General features: G+C 47.1%; 1 protein-coding gene across 1 annotated transcript in view; it reads right to left on the minus strand.

The window, feature by feature from the left end:
• Nucleotides 1-17,646, minus strand: part of DPF3 (double PHD fingers 3) — a 294,608-nt gene that overhangs the window by 129,931 nt on the left and 147,031 nt on the right. The window contains exon 3 of the mRNA XM_049897757.1: nt 10,615-10,722. Coding sequence (XP_049753714.1) covers nt 10,615-10,722 — 108 coding nt within the window. The remainder of the gene's footprint in view (nt 1-10,614; nt 10,723-17,646) is intronic.

Raw genomic sequence — 17,646 nt, forward strand, 5'->3', positions numbered from 1 at the left:
CATGGAGCACAGCTGTACTTCAACACACATGCGGTTGCTATGAGTCGGAGGCAACTCAATACCAACTGGTTTGGTTTTTACTTACAATATACCAGGCTCTTTTCTAGCTGCGGGGGATGCAAAAAAAAAAAAAAAAAAAAAATTTTTTTTTTTACACAAAAGGGACAAAACTTATATTCTAGTGGGGGGGAAACAAAATAGACAAGTGAAACCCATCATATGACTGATGGTTATCAGTGCTTTGGAGAAACAGAAAGCAGAGGAGGAGAAGACGGCACATCAGAGATGACGGGTGGGATGGTGACACTATTAAAGGTGGCCAGGAAAGTGCAAAGCTGAAGGGAGGGAGGGAGGAGGCCATGCTGACATCCAGAAGGCCATTCCAGGCAGAGGAGCCATCAGTACTGAGGCCCCCTGTGCCTAGAGCACGGTGAGCTGGGGGAAGAGCAGGAGGTAGTTCAGGGAGCTAGACGGGCCTTGCAGGCCACCACAAGGATCTTGGCTTCTAGTCTAGTGTGATGGGAAAGGAATCATGGCAGGGCCACAATGCAAGGTGCACGTTCACTCAACAAACAATTACTAAGTGCTTACTCTCTGGCATCCCCTGGAGGTTTGGAGCAATAAGTAATACGATGATGTCTATATTTTACCAGCCTGCACTGAACCTGGGGCTCAGGAGAGAGCTGTGTGTCATACAAAGCCTTGTCCTCATGGAGCTAGCATTCTAGTGGTCAGATCCTTCCTGGGGGCAAGGCAGTTTGGGGAGCAGTCCCTTGCCCCTGAGCATCCACAAACAGGGAACCAGGATGGACCCCAGGTACCCAGTGCTAAGGGGCAACAGTATGGAGCCATGCCATGGCAAGTCCACAAAGGAATTGTTCACCAGGAAGAAAGTGGACCAGCCTAACCAGGGGCAGGAGAAAAGGCCCCACGAGTCGAGCTTGCCTTCACACACCATGGGAGGGCAGGTACCAGCAGAAGCAGGAAGGAGGCCTTCCAGGTCCATCTCTGTGCCCCGGGCAACAGATGCCAGAGGTCTGGATGCTGGGAGCAAGGGTGAGCTTGTGAAAGCTGTGGTTCCGGTAAAGTGGATCCACAACCAGATACCAGGTCTTCTTTCCTCGGTGCGTAAGATGTTAGACATGGGCCTTTTAAAAGATTGTACAGCAGAAGGAGTTCTCTTTACAGCCCAGATAGCACATAGTTTCCCAGCTGGTCAGAGCTGCCTGCAACAAATGCGGCATGGGTACAGGGACAGAAATTGTGCTAGCTGAGACCCCTGGGCCCATCCACAGTGCCTCCTCACACTTTCCAAGTCCTCCAGGCACGCCACCCACACTTCTCTCAGAACAACCCCCATGAAGCGAGCAGAGCAGCCACTATGATCTGCATCTTACAGATGAAGGATGGAGGCGCAGTGTGGCTAGGTAACTTACCCAAAGCCACAGCCAGTGAGTAGAGGGGTCTAGACTTGAAGCCAGGTTGTGACCACTGTGTGGTTCCTTTTCCCTTGGAGGGCACTGCTATTCTGCACAGTGAAGGCCCTTGGGACCTTTAAAACCAGAGTGACAAGATGGCAACCTGGGCCAGGGTCTCCAGGCCAGGCTGGGAGCTGGATGGAAAGCCCAGCTCAGCTCCTCTCTGATTCTCTCTCATCTGAGAAGCAGATGACGAGAGCTAAGTCATGTTCTCCATTCTGGACATCCAACACTGGGCACGTTCCTTCCTTCATCCCTTTAATGAAGCACTGAAAGCTTGACAATTCAAATCCACCCGCTGGTCTGGCAATCTGCTTCTGAAAGATCACAGCCTCGAAAACTCTAGAAGAACAGTTCTACTCTGGGCACTTGGGATCGCCATGCACCGGAACAGGCTCCATGGCGACTAACAACAATGTGTGTCTACTGTGCAGGGACACAGATGAAGAAACAAGTGTGCCCCTGCCTTCCGAGTGTTTACCTTCCTGTGGACAGAGATACAAGTGACCAAGCAATGACATGGCAGGGTGACTCCTCCATCTGACAACCGATGCTCTAACCATGGCTGTTCCAGGTCTATCAGCAAAGCCCAGCCAAGGCACCTCTGCAGCAGCCATACCCACACCCTGCCAAATCCCACTGCTGCTCAGCTCCTTTGCTAGCTAGCTCCCAGAGCCCTGCACAATCCCAGCAGTGCCAAGAAGGCCCAGACTCAGCCACACAAACCCGGCTCCCTCCCCAAGAGGGCAAAAGGAGCAGGTCACTGGGGCACACACAGTCACAGCACGCAGTCGGGGCCAAGGTGGCCTGCCCACCTCTCTCTGGCTCCCCTACTCATGAGGCCAACAGGAGCTGAAGAAGCTGCCATCCCAGGCCTCCAGGATGGATGGCTGCAGGCTCTGACGCTGCAGGAAGGAGATAAATGACTGGTCATTTCCCCCTGATGCACTTGAAGGCATCCATTCTCTGAGTCGTACCAAGCTCAGGCAAGCCCCCATGCAGAGCAGATAAGCACTGACAGATGGGGGTGGGAGCAGAGCGTCCTTCTCCCTCGGAAGGACACAGCCAGACTCCTCAACAGGCCGGGAGAAGGTCACATTGTCCATTGGCTCACACCTGGCTGGAGGCTCCCCGGGTCCCTTCTTTCACCTCCCCCCGCTCGGCTCATCCATCTGAGGAGCCCAAAGCAGAGGAGGAGGGCCGGGGGCAGAGAGAGCTGGCTGACAGGCTCATCAATTTCAGACTACATGCTTGGCACATCGGCCTTCCTTAAGTTGTTCCCGGACTGGGAGGGTATTGGAGGAGTCAGGGGGACTGTCTTGAGGAGAAGAGAAATTGCCCCGAACATCAGAGAGCAAATGGTGGGAGAAGCCTGGAGACTATTAAAATGTGGGCCATGTACAAAAGCAGTAGGGAACTAATTAAGATGCAGGATTTTCAAAAGCTGGGGAAGTTGGCCGCAGTCTGCTCCCATCTGTAGAGTTCTGGCGGTTCAGTGCAGCAGGGACAGCACCCCAGGCGGGAGAAGCAGTCTCCACCCCTGCCCAAGCAAGCGACACTGCACTTGGGCCTGTCTGCCTGGGCTGCTTCGCTGGGGAGCAGCCCTCTGAGGGTCCCCGCGACTTGCTTGGTGGCTGGCTTTGGGGCATCCTAGGCTGCTGTCTGCTTCAGGGTTCCTGCCATCCTGTTCATGGTGGGGCAGCCATGATCCTGGTCATTCATCCCCAATCACTGAGTGACTACCAAATAAAAAACCCAGAGAAAGAACCAGAACCTTATTCCTGGCTGCCTTCAAGGGTAGCAAAGAGCCATGCTGTTCCCCCATGCCCAGGACCAGAGGGATTTACAAGGCCTCAGGAACATTCCGGGAGCAGAATGACCATCTATTGTAAAAGAAAAGCCTTTTTGGTCAGAAAACACCAGAATAAATGTGAATTGGGTCCTGGAGCAACATGGCACCAGTTCCAGCAGGCTCCTCCTTCTGTTCTTTCCTTGGCTTCCCTACTTGAGTCCCCTAGGGAAATTAACTTCCTAATTCTGTGCCATACTTTCCCAACCTCTAAATGAAGATACTATCTGCCCTAGACCATGGGGACCAAAAGGTCTGGGGCTGAAAGATGCTAAATTGATCTAAGCAGACTATCTGAGCATTTAATCCAGAGAGACACAAGTAAAAGTTTGTTCCTAGCCTTTTCCTTTTCTTCGTTAAAAAAAAGAAAGTGAAGTTAAAGGCTTCTTTTTTAATCAGCTGGCTTTTGCCCAACATCTGTCCTGCTTCAGGGCCTTCTGCGGGATATTTACTATCCACCTTTCTCTCCTGCCAGCACAACTCCCCTTCACAAGGACAGAGCTCCATTATCGGGGAAATGGTCCAGCAGCAGCCCCGCTCTGGCACCAGGACTCTGCTTGAGTCTTCATGTCATATCAATTGTGATGTCTGAGTCGTGAAACACCTTGCGTTCGCCTCTGCAGCCAAGTACAAGCTGCAGAGAACACTGAACTCCATTGTTAGTCAGCAGAGAGAAATAACATTGTATGCGTTGTCCTTCAGATGCCCGGGGAAGTGGGGTGTTGCAAGATGTGCATTCAGGACTGATTGGAGGGGTGATGTTAGGCGTGAGAAACATATAGGTCAGGGGACGTTGAAAATGCTTTCAAATTCCAAAGAGCTCTCTCCAGCTCTCTCAGCCCCATCTACCCATACACGTACAGATTTTCATCTTCAGCAAATAGTAAAGAAATATAGATGAGGGGGATAGAATGAGGAGAGCACTCCATCAGTGTCTAATTTAGCTCAGCTGTTGTTGTTGTTAGGCGCTGTCGAGTCAGTTCTGACTCATAGCGCCCCTATGTACAACAGAACGAAACACTGTCCCATCTTGCGCCATTCTCACAATCGTTATGCTTGAGCCCATTGCTGCAGCCACTGTGTCAGTGCATCTAATTGAGGGTCTTCCTCTTTTTTGCTGACCCTCTACCAAGCGTGATGTCCTTCTCTAGGGACTGATCCCTCCTGATAACATGTCCCAAGTATGTGAGACATAGTGCCGCCATCTTTGCTTCTAAGGAGCCCAGCTCCAAATGACTTAATGGCTGCCGAGATCTGGCTCCCCGCCTCACAATGTCTTATCATCCCCAGTAAGCTCTGCCCTTTGGTGGGGGGCTGAACCAGAAGTGGATGGTTCTGCAGCCTTGTCCTCAGACCTTCTCCAAGGTCCCTCAAGATCCCTGAACCTATATTGCCTTCCCCTTGCCCTGACCCGATTTCCTGATATAACTCTCAGCTCTGCTCATCCACCTGAGCGTATGTCAGGGACTGGGGTCACAGACGACTCTAACCAAGGTTATATCCTGACTGTTACAGATTGACTTGAGTACCCCCCAAAATTATGTTGAAGTCCTAACCCCTGAACCTGTAAACATGACCCCATCTGGAAATAGTGGTTTTCTTTTGTTGTGTTAATTAGATTATACCAGTTTTTAGGGTAGGTCCTAAACCTAATCCCTCCTGAGTGGTGTCTTATAACAAGAGCAGAATAGACAAAGGCACACACAGGGGAGGACAGACTCCATATGAAGATACACCTATGAGCAACCAAGGAAGACCAAGAAATGCCCAGGGCCCCAAAAGCAGAGAAATACAAGGATCTTCCCCCAGAGCCCACAGAGAGAGCCAGCCTAGCCCTGCCAATGCCCTGAATTTGGATAAATCAGCCTCCAAAACTGTGAGATTATAAATTCTTGCTCTTTAAAGCCACCCACTCCTGTTTTTTGTTATAGCAGCACTAGGTAACTGAGATACTGGCTTTTGTTGCACTGGCTGGACTCAGGCTGGAACACAAAGAAACAATGGGAAGGACAGGCTGAACACTGGCATGATAAATTGCACGTGGCATCTCCTCATTACTCACAATGAGTCTGACGTCGAATCCATGTTATGGATTGCCTCGAGGCAATTCTGCTCCAGGCCAGTGTCCCCTCGGTCTCTCAAAAATCAGGGGACCCCGCCTTCAGAAGATCGGGACATTGCAGGGTGGTGCTGATGGTGGAATCCAAGGGGAGGCTTCCAAAGTCATAGACCTAACTAGATTCCTGAAGCACTTTGACCGCTGTATCACCAGGGCTCCTCAGAAATGAGACAGTTATTTAAAAATATTATTCAAGTCTATCCTGTACTTGGAAACCCTGGTGGCATAGTGGGTTAAGTTCTAAGGCTGCTAACCAAAAGGTTGGCAGTTCAAATCCACCAGGGGCTCCTTGGAAATTCTATGTGGCAGTTTTACCCTGTCCTATAGGGTCGCTATGAGCCAGAATCGACACAACAGCAATAGGCTTTGGGCAGCCTGTACTTAGGGAGTACACACCACAAAAAAGGCGGTATGTGTCTGTGCTCATTTGAAAGGCTTCCTTGGCCTCTGACCACACATGAGGCAGAAGTGGTGGCACCAGGTCTCAGGTGGTCTGGAAACTGCATTTTAAAAATGATGAAGACAGAGCCACCTGTGCCCTGCATGGGGTCACCTGCCAAGGGGACACAGAGGGGCCGAGATCCAACTTGTGCTCCACCAAAAGGGGCACCGTTTTGTAAACATCCACACAGAGGGGGATGCCTTCTACTTTTGCACAAAGGCTCCACATGGCCTAGCTGGGGCCCTGGATGAAGGCCCTTTTCTGAAATTTTGGCTCGTATGAAAGTTTCCCATGTAAGCTTGTGTCACCTCTGGGGAAAGATGGTTACATTTCTTTGGTTCTGCAGCTTCGTATCCTCTTGACGGGTCCCGGCTGCTTTGCTGCTGAGGCTTGTTATCACTGACTCTCAGGCAATCCCATGACGTCTTTATGCACAGCCTGTAGTTGCTACCTAGTGTGGCTATACATTCTGAGAGCCAGGTCTCGCCCCAGTGGGACAGAGACTCAGAACACGATCAGGAAAAGAAAAACACTGGACCAAAGGCTTTTTGTTTTGTTTTTTGGGTTTTTTAAAAGTAGGCTTAGTAGTAGGTCTGATTACTTAAAGAAGGAGAATACGTTCATCCGAGAATGAGCGTTATCATTTGAAAAGTTATTTATTCCACCCCTGGGCTGTTTATTGTTTCTCAGCACCTGGGTACCAGCGTGCAGTAAGAAGCCTGCCTTGGGTGAGCCCAAGTCTGCCAGGATCTTTTCCCACCTTGGGACACAGCTATGCCTCTGAGGGCCCATCCTCATAGAGGCTGCTGCTCATCTCTCCAGAGAGAGCCCTCCCACATGACCCTGACCGTCTCCATGGCCAGGCCTTATCCACCAGGCCTGGTGCCACCTTTTCTGCCTCGTGCGTGGGGCAGAGGCCAAGGAAGCCTTTCAAACAACCACAGACACAAACATGATGTGACGGTGGGAGGCAGCTACAGCAAACCACCAGCCTAGGGGTCCTCTTTTTCTCTACCTTCAAACACCATTACGGACCAAGGCTGGAGCAGGTCCAAAGTCAGCCGTGACCCCAGATGTTCCCCCTTTTAGTCATAGGCAAGACATGAATACTGTGAGGCTAGTGTGCCCAAAATAAATCTCTTTGGACAGAAGAACCAGGCATTCGAAAAGCAGCTTCTTGCCTCAGACCCACCAACAATAGGACTGTTGGTTCTCAGCTATGTGAGCAGCACAGTAAACTCTCCTTGGCTCTGTCCACAGCCCAGCTTCTCTCACCTACAAAATGGGCTTATAACATATTTACCCCTTCCCTTTCTGTCTACCAGGACTGTAGGGAGGACCAAAGGGTGTGGTGTGTATGAAAATGCTTTGTAAAGGGCTTTGTAAACTATAGCATATTGTTCAGAAATTGATTTTGATTACTATTATTCAAAACAATCAGAGTGACCCATCCCCCGGGTGGCGGTGATCAGTGGCGTGGACATAAACCTAGCCAGCTAACATCTTTCCTGGGGCTTCTCTGCCACAGCTGTTGAAGGGGACTGTCTTTCTTAAGGGTGTGGTGAGTGCCAAACCTGGGGCTGCTGGTGACCATCTTGACTGCCCCAAGAGGAGAGGAACGTGTCAGAGGTGAAGAGACACAGAATCCTCGCTACCCTGTTTGAGGCCCTAGATGCATCCATGCCTGAAGTCAGGTGAACCCTTGGATTTACTGTTACATGAACCAACTCTCTTTTTTTATTCTTCTTTTTTTTTTTTTTTTTTTGCTTAGGCCAGGTCTATTTGAGTTTCTCACATTTATGACCAAAAGAATTCTAACTATCTCTCAGTGTATTTTGATAATTAGTATATATTACATAACATAAAGTTTTTAAGGGAAAAATTCTTGTTAAAGTTTTTTGTTTTTGTTTTAAAGTTAGTATACCTATTAGCAGCATGAGTGAGCAGAAAAAAAGCATCGAACAGGGAAATGAAGCAACCTGAATTCACTGCTGGATGCCTCAGGAATTGCTGTGTGACTTTGAGCAAGGCTCTTAACCTCTCTGAACCTCAATAAAATAAGGAGTTGGAGTTAATGATGTCGAAGATATTTTATAGCACTAAATGCCTTTGATTTTATGAAAGAAGATCCAATTAGCCTGATAGAAAATATACTTAATAAAGACTATTTTTATATAGACGTTAAGAATAAAGACTAATAATTTAAAATTAGGGTCAAATATTTATAATGAAATGTTTTAAATTAACAAGTTACATATGAGATATCCTCGTATACATACAATATATTCATTGGATCACTGGTTAAAGTAGAAATATTAGAAACAAAAGTTGGAAACAGCCTGCTTAAATAAAACATAGTACAATGGAATATTACGTAGCTGTAAAATAGAAACGAGGAAACTATATGTTGATATGGCCAGTGTCTAAGGCACATTTGTAAGCGAAAAGGGCAAAAGGCAAGGTGGCTGTGCTATGTTTAAAAAAAAAAAAAAAAGAGGGGAAAATCATCGAAATGTAATTCCTAATGTGTGCAAAGACTACCCTCGAAAAGACTCTCAAGAAGTTGGTACCGCTGACTGTTTCTCGTAAGACGGGGTCCGAGTTTTCACTGTACATGTATCCCTTTTATCTTCTGAACATCAAAACATGGGGCTGTATTACCCACTCAAAATCAAACAAATTTTTAAATGTTTTAATTAAAAGGGTAAAAAAGGGCAAATATTATCACACGCGACTTGTTTGACATGAACGCCTAGCTAGGAATCCCGGGTACCACGGTGCCTATTTTACAGTTGGGGAAATATACTCTGAGGGCTCATGTACTCAAACAAGGAGACACATCCTTCCGCATAGGCCATGCAGCCAACCCAGCACGTGCTTCTCCTCTTGCTGCAGCAACCACTGCAGGGTTCTAAATAATGGAGTAGAATTAAAGTGGTCCAGATAAGGCCGGACCAGAGGTTACCTCATCATTTGTCCATGCCACTTCCACAAGACCGGGACCATGAAGTCGGGGTAAAGAAGGAGGGAACCCCCCTCACCCCACAATGAACCAGTTATATCAAAAATTATTTGTTATGCTTAATTCAGAACGGTAGGTGATGTGGAATCAGGCCAAGCTTACTTGTGGTCTGGCCACCTTCAAGGCCACTGTTTCTCAAAATTAAGTGTATATTCCAATCCCCTGCAGAGCTTATTAAAATGCAAATTCTGACTTCGCAGGTCTGGGTTGGGGCCCAAGATTCTCTAACAAGCTCCCAAGTGATGCCCCTGCTGCTGGTCAGAATCACACTTGGAGTGTATTTCTAGAACCATGCTGACCGATACTGGCGCCACTAGTCATGTGTGTCTATTGAAATGTTCGCTGGAAATGTGGCAAGTCCAAAGTTAGATGCACTGAAAGTATAAAATAGACACTGGAATTCAAAGACATTACCAAAAAGTAAAAAGTAAGGTATCTCACTAATAACTTTTATATTGATTATTTGTTGAAATGATAATCTTTTTATATATCGGGTTAAATAGAGTATATTAAAATTAATTTCACTTGTTTCTTTTTGCTTTTTTAATGTGACTACTAGAAAATTTAAAATGACACATGTGGCTTGCACTATATTTCTACAGGACCATGCTTCAGCCTGCATCTCTGTAGGTTTGGAGCAACCTTAATCATCACCCTGGAGTGTTTGCAAGTCTACAAACTGTGGTTTATAACTGTGTAAGAACATTTGAGAACTTGGATGGAGCACATTGAAGAATCCAGCTCCCACCCATCCCTAACAAGTGAAACTTCACTCAAGCAAAACCTGGGCTGAAGTGAACAATCCAGGAAGTCTTAACCATGGAGCTGTGAGAGAAAGCACCCTGAACAACTTAAGCAGAGATTTTGCAGAGTAAAAGCAACCAGGACAGTGTGAAAAGGAAGCCTTGAGGGCACAGCCAGCATCACCTTGGTGACAGTGGGAAGGAACATCTCAATTCTGTATTCATGCCACTTGGTAGCACTGCTCCCACCATCCTGAGTCACATCTTAGCTCTTGGAAGCCCCCCAGAGGAGAGGCTCCTTTAAAGCTAAGGACTCAGGGCAATCACTTGGCCTTGTTACAAACCAGGTAGAGCCATGTAGTCAGCAGTGTAATAACAGATTAGTAATCAAAACAAAGCAACCAATTTCTTCTGCACGGTCACAAAACAATCTGCATAACCTAGTGGGAAATTTTGAACTCAAACTCTTCCATTTCCATGTCCAAGGTGGGTTCTATTTTTAGCAAACTGTCCTCTTTCCAGGTAAGATGCTCCAGAAGTTCATACAGGGTAAGGGGAAGAAAGGGCACACGGGTTCACTCCCTTCTCCTTAGGAACACATAACCCTGGGTGAGGTTTCTTTACATGAGGCCACAGGAAGGTATCACATGACCCAGCCAAGCTGTAGTTCCTTCAGCTTTGTCAGGAGTCATTCAGCCTGGACCTGTTCCCACCTTGCTGCTGCTTGCTCTACTCCTCTAGGACATGAGACACTCAGAGGGAAGAGAAGCTCAGATGGACATGTGGACACCCTCATACCTGAGAGAAGGCACAGTGGCACACCTTTGAGCATGATGGGATATGTTTACCCTCCTGGAAAAATCAGCACTACGACAAAGGAGCAAACCACCCTTGGCCTAGGCCCAGCCCAGCCCTCCCCACCTCTTCCATCACAGGCAAAGCCAAGGCCTAGGGCACTGACCAGGTTTTATTTCTAGCAGTCGCAGCTTTGGATCCTCAGGCGGGTGCAATCGTCTCTTCTTGCGCCAGCAGCGGGCAGGGTATGTGTACAGCTGGCCCGGGGCAAGGCCTGTGGACAGAAACAGTATAAAGGTTAAAGGTTCCAGGCTGGAAGGGGCCTTGGAAACTACCCCGTCCAACTCTCTCATTCTCAGTGAAAGGAAACTGAAGCCCAGAGAGGTGAACTTGTCAAGGTCACACAGCTGGTTGATTGTAGAACCAAAGCAGAATGGAGGTCAGCTGACCCCCAAACCCTTTGCTGTGTTTGCTCCACCATGCTGTCCCAGTAAGCCCATGCCAAAAAGAACCATCATCTTTACCAAAGCAGTTCTGCTTTCCTGGCCTGGCAGGAGTGTCAGAGGGATCTTCAGACCATAAGAGACTTTCAGAGTCAACGTCTCTATAGTATTTCCAAGGACAATGGAGCTCCAGCTACTGCCCCTCTGTCTAGGGTCAGGTTGAGAAGACTCCTTTCAGGGTGGAGCAGCTGAAGTCAGTCTGCCCACTCTAGGGACATCCTGGATTGAGAAATATTTCAAGAAAACAGTTCAAGGAGTCAGTTCTCCTACTTACTGGCTTTCCCTACCCACTGTTAGCTGCTGGCAGCATGCTGAAGCCAAAGGGAGCCCTATGCAACCCTCTGTCAAAATACAAGCCTACTCTGGTGACCAGGCTCCATGGGCCTGCGGGGCCAGCATACCTGCAATATCTCTGGACACCTGCAGGGGCTTAGGTACCACACTGCCTCCCAATTAGAGTCATCATTTGTATTTGGCCTTTGACACCAAAGTTCCACACTAGCATCATCTCTCATGCCAAGTACCCCTTAAGGGCTCCTGTGGCAGCCAGAGTCCTTGGAGGAATGTGGACTCTCCACACTAAACCATGATCTATTCCCACAGAAAAGAGCAGGGAATAGAGGTGTAAGAAAGAGGAGGAAGTTGCTGAAGACTGGCTAGGTGATTAAAGCCCAAACCAAACCAAACCCGTAGCTGTGGAGTCAATTCCGACTCGTTGCAACCCTACAGGACAAAGCAGAACTGCTGCATAGGGTTTCCAAGGAGTGGCTGGTGGATCTGAACTGCTGACTTTTTACTTAGCAGCCGTAGCCCACCATAGCTATTAATCACTGCACCACCAGGGCTCCGACCAGGTGATTGGCAGTCTAAAAAGTCTCATGTACCCCAAAATAACCAAGCAAGCCAACCAACCAACCCCAGCTAGAAAGGAAAGCTTAGTGAGGATAGGGACCTTGAATGTCTTGTTCCTGTCAGAATTTCTAGAACCAGAACTGTGCTTGACACAAACAAGAGCCAAACTAAATATTTGTTGAATGAATGAATATGTTCCAGTTTGACTTTAAGTCACAACTCTGTCTTCTGTAGATAAATGTGACAACGGGCAGCTGTTAGATGCAGGAAATCTCACATGAGAGTGTCACTGCCTAGAGATAGGATCATGGATTTCAGAAAGCATCAGAACCCCATTCCTATCTGCTGTTTGAGGACTTTTAAAAGTTAAGAGAGAAAATGGCTTCATTTTATGCCCTTCACGGGAAAATCTACAAAGTTTCATTGCTATATATCCATTAATTTTTTTATTATTTATTTATTTATTTCATTTTTACCAGTCACCTCTACCATTCATTGAGTTGGGTCCAAAGCAGGGGCAACTATCCTAACATTAAAGAAACCAAACTATTCAGGTCTCATTATGTGCTAAGCATCACTTTTAATCACACAGCTGCTACCGCAGGTTGAAAGACTACGAACAAGTAGGGGGTTCTGACACTTCCCCTTCGATTCTTTGAAACCATTAAGTGTGATGGAGAATAAGTCTCTAGTAAAACCTCTGCTATTGTCACAGTCACCAGGGTTCTCATGAGCTAAGGAGCTAATGGGCTTGTCATTTCTAAGAATCATTCTAATACTTGATTTTGTTGATAACTTCACGGGCTTCTGTACATTAGAATGGTCTTCAACCTCTGAGGTGCCTGAGCTCTGAGGACCAGACTTGCGCCTGACTTACATAAAACCGAGTGAGTCAGATAAAACAGGAATTGCTCTCTCTCCCATGGGAAGTCCTGTTTTGACCTCTCTTTGAGGGAAGGCTTTATTGGGAATCGCCCACGGTTTCTGATGTGGTTCACTCCAGGCCCTCTCTGCCTGTAATCCCTGAATGGCTGCATAGATTCTGAGTCCTTTCCAGATATGCATGCCACCTCCAGGGTTGGTGTTCCCCGTGATCCCAGAGAAGGCCAAGTACAAGGGCTGACTTGCTCCTCCACATCCTGGAACTGGTCTTACCAATCCTTACTCAAACTCTGCTTGGGTTACTGATTCTCAACCCAGGCCAAAACAAAAATCATGTGCAAGACATCTTAAAAATAACGATGCCCATTTTCTACGCCAAACCTACCCAATCAGATTGTAGGTGGTGTGGGAGAGTTGACAATTTTTTAAGAACTTTATAGATTCTTGCAATACCTAACTGAGAACCACTGGATGTCTAAGTATTATCTAGTTACTGCTTGGATGTTTTCTCTGATATAACAAGACTGGCTTTATGACCTTTCCTGTAGAATCCCAAGGTTCCCGACAATCTCCCCCCAAAATGGTGTCGTTAATTTTCTGCTTACTGGCTACCTCCCCACTGGTTTTACAAGATCCAGGACAGAAGAAACAATGCCTATCTCTAGTGCCCCAACACTTAACACAGTGCCTGGCACATCAAGAAACACTTATCAAATAAATTCAGCAAGAATAGAACTGGACTCAGAAATGCAGGAAGTGAATGACCACCAGCCCTGCTGCTCCTAGCTCCAGGAGACTCATCTGCTCAGATCCAAACCATCCAAGGGGGCCCCCGGAAGGTGAGCTCAGAACTGAGCCCAGAGCCCTCCCCCACTCAACCCATCATGGCAGTCTCTGTGTCTTAGGCTCCCTTCTTGCCCCATAAGCTGCTTCCTGGTATTTCCAACCTGACCAAAAGCAGGTGAGTGAGAAGGAGCAGGTCCATCTGGCACATTCCAAAGGTCTAAGTGGCAAGAGGTGAAACCTGTCAACACTTGTCCAGGCCATACACCCTCCCAGAGATTATGGTCACTTCACATCATCGATCAGTGGCACTGAGGCAGCCTTAGCCACTCAGCCTATAGCTGGAGGCCTGCTTTCCTGGGCAAGGCCTAAGTATTTAGATGTCCAGAAGTGGGGACAGTTTCTGTCCCATCGTTTACATTTCTCTGGTGGATTGGAGAAGCTTCAGGAGCAGAGGAAGAGCACATGGGTCCCAGTGCCACCACTATCGCCTTAGAAATATCGCACCTTCAGGACCTGTTTCTCATCTGTAAAATAAGGGCAATAATAATAATATCCTCTTTAAAGGGGCTGCCATGGGGATTAACATATTCAAGAGGAAACTCTTTATAACCATGACACCTTGTACAAATGTCAGTTACTATCATGAGTTTAGCTGACTTAAAAGAGTCTTGGATCCTATGCCCACAAGGCATGCCTGGGTCCCCATCCACCCTGTCCAAGCTGCAACTTGGGCCTTTAGCCAAAAAGATGTAAACAGGTCTTTCTTGGATGTCTGCTTTGAATCCACCTTGTGTCAACAAGCACACGGCCTCAAGAGTCCTCTCGGAGTGCCCTGCCCCTTCCTTGCCCTCCTCACTAGGATGACAGACACCACGGTGCCTTTATAGGGCCAATGCATCCAGCCCCAGAGTTCCACTTATAGAGGGAAGAGCAGAGCCTCGTGAGAGTTATGTTGTTTATCTCATTAGAACAGTAGGTACATAACTCAAAGCCTGTGTGTGTGTGGTAGATGAAGGAGGCAGAAGGAGGAGGATGGAGTCACAGCTGCAGCCAGGGAAATTAACCTTGAGCAGTGAGCCTGGGGCTAAGGAAAAATTTGGAGGAGGGGAAAAGAGAGGTAGCAGGCAAGAGGGGGGACCTGTCCTCACTGGAAACCAAGGCCACAGCTACCCACCCCCCATTCACATATCTCACTAAACAAACTGCTTTTTGTTACTTTGAGCTGCAACTCCAGTTACAACACTCATGCTCATGTGCAAACACAGGAATGATGGACACGCACACACACACACACACAGAACCTCACATACTGGCTCCATAGAAAAATTCGGCATGGTGTGCTTAATGCCTATATGCTCGGCAGACTCCTGACAAATAGCTTGTTATACGCATTGCCCAAGACCAGCAGGTGGATCCCGAGGATTGTGAGGATTTCTGGCAGACATAATACCAGTTATTAAGAATTCAGAAGACGAAATGGGATAGAAAAGAGAGGGAAAGATGATATGGGATAGAAGCAGGGTTTGAAATGGGGAAGAAATGAATTGAAGTGGCTTCCTCTTCTCTCAACCAGAGTTAGGCGTTACCAGTTCAAGCCCACCCAGGGAGCAGTTCCCCTTGCAACATCTCAGTGACTGGATAAACAGCTGCTGTTTGAATACTCCTTGCAATGGAAAACTCAGTACTTCAGAAGACAGACAACTCTGCTGTAGGCCAGCTCTTACTGTGATAGTTTCACCTCTATTGTTTTGAATCAGAATCTACCTTCTGTAGCATATGCAAACAAGCATCATCTGCATCCCAACCCTCCATCCGATTTATCCACTACTTCCCCCTACTTCAGTCTGAAGGAAAGCCAACAAAGAAGCTGAGGATCTAGAGAGGGGTGGGAAGTGGAGAAAAGAGGCGGAGGCTACACTTGCCCAGAACTGTGGCAACTTGATTAAAGTCTTCAAGTTAAGACTCCAAAAGCTGCTTCCCTTTCATCATCAGTCCTCCTCCCACCCGCTCCTGGGCAGGAAAAGGAGGCTCCTCTCTAGGCCATCGCTGTCGTTTAAAGAGCTCTGCCGGATAGAGAGAGAGGGAAGCTGGCAAAATTGTCACGAAAGGAGAGACTGAAAGGGCTGACTCAACAGGGGAAGAGCAGGTGGGAGTACAGAGTAAGATGTATGTAAACTTATATGTGACAGACTGATTGGATTTGTAAACGTTCACTTGAAGCTTAATAAAAGTTAAAAAAAAAAAGGAGCTCTGACACATCTTGCTCCTACCATGTATCACCACAGTGAGTCCTTAACAGCTTCCATGTGACAGGAGTCAGTGACATGAGCCAGGAATTCTTCACCAAGACCTGACATCAGAACTACATGAGCACTTATTGAAAAGGGGAGATGCTACCCCAACAAGGCTAGCACTAATCCAAAAAACACAAAATAATAAATGTTGGAGAAGTTGTGGATAGACTGGAACACCTATTTATACATTGCTGGGGAGAAGGTAAAATGGTATAACCACTTTGGAAATCAATTGGGTGCTTGCTTAAAAAACTAGAAATACAAGTACCTTATGATCCAGCAATCCTACTCCTTGGAATATATCCTAGAGAAATAAGAGCCATCATACAAATAGATTCATGCATGCCCATGCTCATTGCAGCACTGTTCACAATAGCAAAAAGATGGAAATGACCTAAGTGCCCATCAACAGACGAATGGATAAATAAATTATGGCACATGCACACAATGGAATACTACACAACAATAACAAACAATGATGAATCCACAAAATATCTCACAACATGAATCTGGGAGGCATTATGCTGAGTGAAATTAGTCAGTCAAAAAAGGACAAATATTGCGTGAGACCACTATTATAAGAACACAAGAACAGGTGTAAACACAGAAGAAAACATTCTTTGGTGGTTACAAGGGTGAGAAGGGAGGGAGAGAATTCACTAACTAGATAGTAGACAAGAATCGTCTTAGGTGAAGGGAAGGACAACACACAATACAGGAGAAGTCAGCACAACCGGACTAAGCCAAAAGCTAAAAAGTTACCTGAACACAACCAAATACTTCCAGGGACTGCAGGGGTGGGGGTCCGGAGACCATGGTTTCAGGGGACATCTAGGTCAATTGGCCTAACAAAATTTATTAACAAAATGTTCTGCAACCCACCTTGGTGAGTGGCATCTGGGGTCTTAAAAGCTTGCACGTGGCCATCTAAGATGCATCAGTTGGTCCCAACCCACTTGGAGCCAAAGGAAAATGAAGAACACCAAAGACACAAGGAAAATATTAGCCCGGGAGACAAAAGGCCACATACCAGAGGCTCCATCAGCCTGAGACCAGAAGAAATAGATGCTGCCTGCTACCACCAATGACCTCCCTGACAGGGAACACAACAGAGAGGCCCTGACGGAGCGGGAGAAAAGTATGGAGCAGAACTCAAAATCATGTAAAAACACCAGACTTAATGGTCTGACTGAGACTGGAGGAACCCCCGAAGCCATGGCCCTCGGACACTCTGTTAACCCAGAACTAAAACCATTCCCAAAGCCCACTCTTCAGACAAAGATTAGACTGGACTATAAAACATAAAATAATACTCGTGAAGAGTGTGCTTCTTAGTTCAAGCAGATACACCAGGCCAAATCGGAGGCTCCTATCTGGAGGCACAATGAAAAGGCAGGAGGGAACAGGAGCTGGCTGGAGGAACAAGGGAAACCCGGGGTAGAAACGAGGAGTGTGCTGTCACATTATAGGTATTGCAACTAGTGTCACAAAACAATACGTGTGTAAATTTTTATGTGAGAAATTAACTTGAGTTGCAAACTTTCGCCTAAATGCAACATTAAAAAAAAAAAAAGGGAAGATGCCTGGGCCCCAGCCCAATCCTACTGAACCAGAATCTCAAAGACCCAGGCAGTTGTAGTTTGAAAAGCTCCCCATGTTAGGAACTTGGCGCTAAATCAAATCTTACTCATATGCCTAGGGACCAGCACATTGATAGACGCTCTATGGACGTGAGATGGTTGAAAACTCCGATTTGGACCAATGCTACAGAGCTGGAGGGGTGTCTAACAAGCCCCTAGGTAAGGCTTGAGGAGTGGGCAAATATTTCCCAAGCACTTTACCAAGGCCATTTCCCTGGTGCTCTGCCCTCCTCGCTTCTCT

Source organism: Elephas maximus, chromosome 10 (assembly GCF_024166365.1).
Source record: "Elephas maximus indicus isolate mEleMax1 chromosome 10, mEleMax1 primary haplotype, whole genome shotgun sequence".
NCBI classification, from domain to species: Eukaryota; Metazoa; Chordata; class Mammalia; order Proboscidea; family Elephantidae; genus Elephas; species Elephas maximus.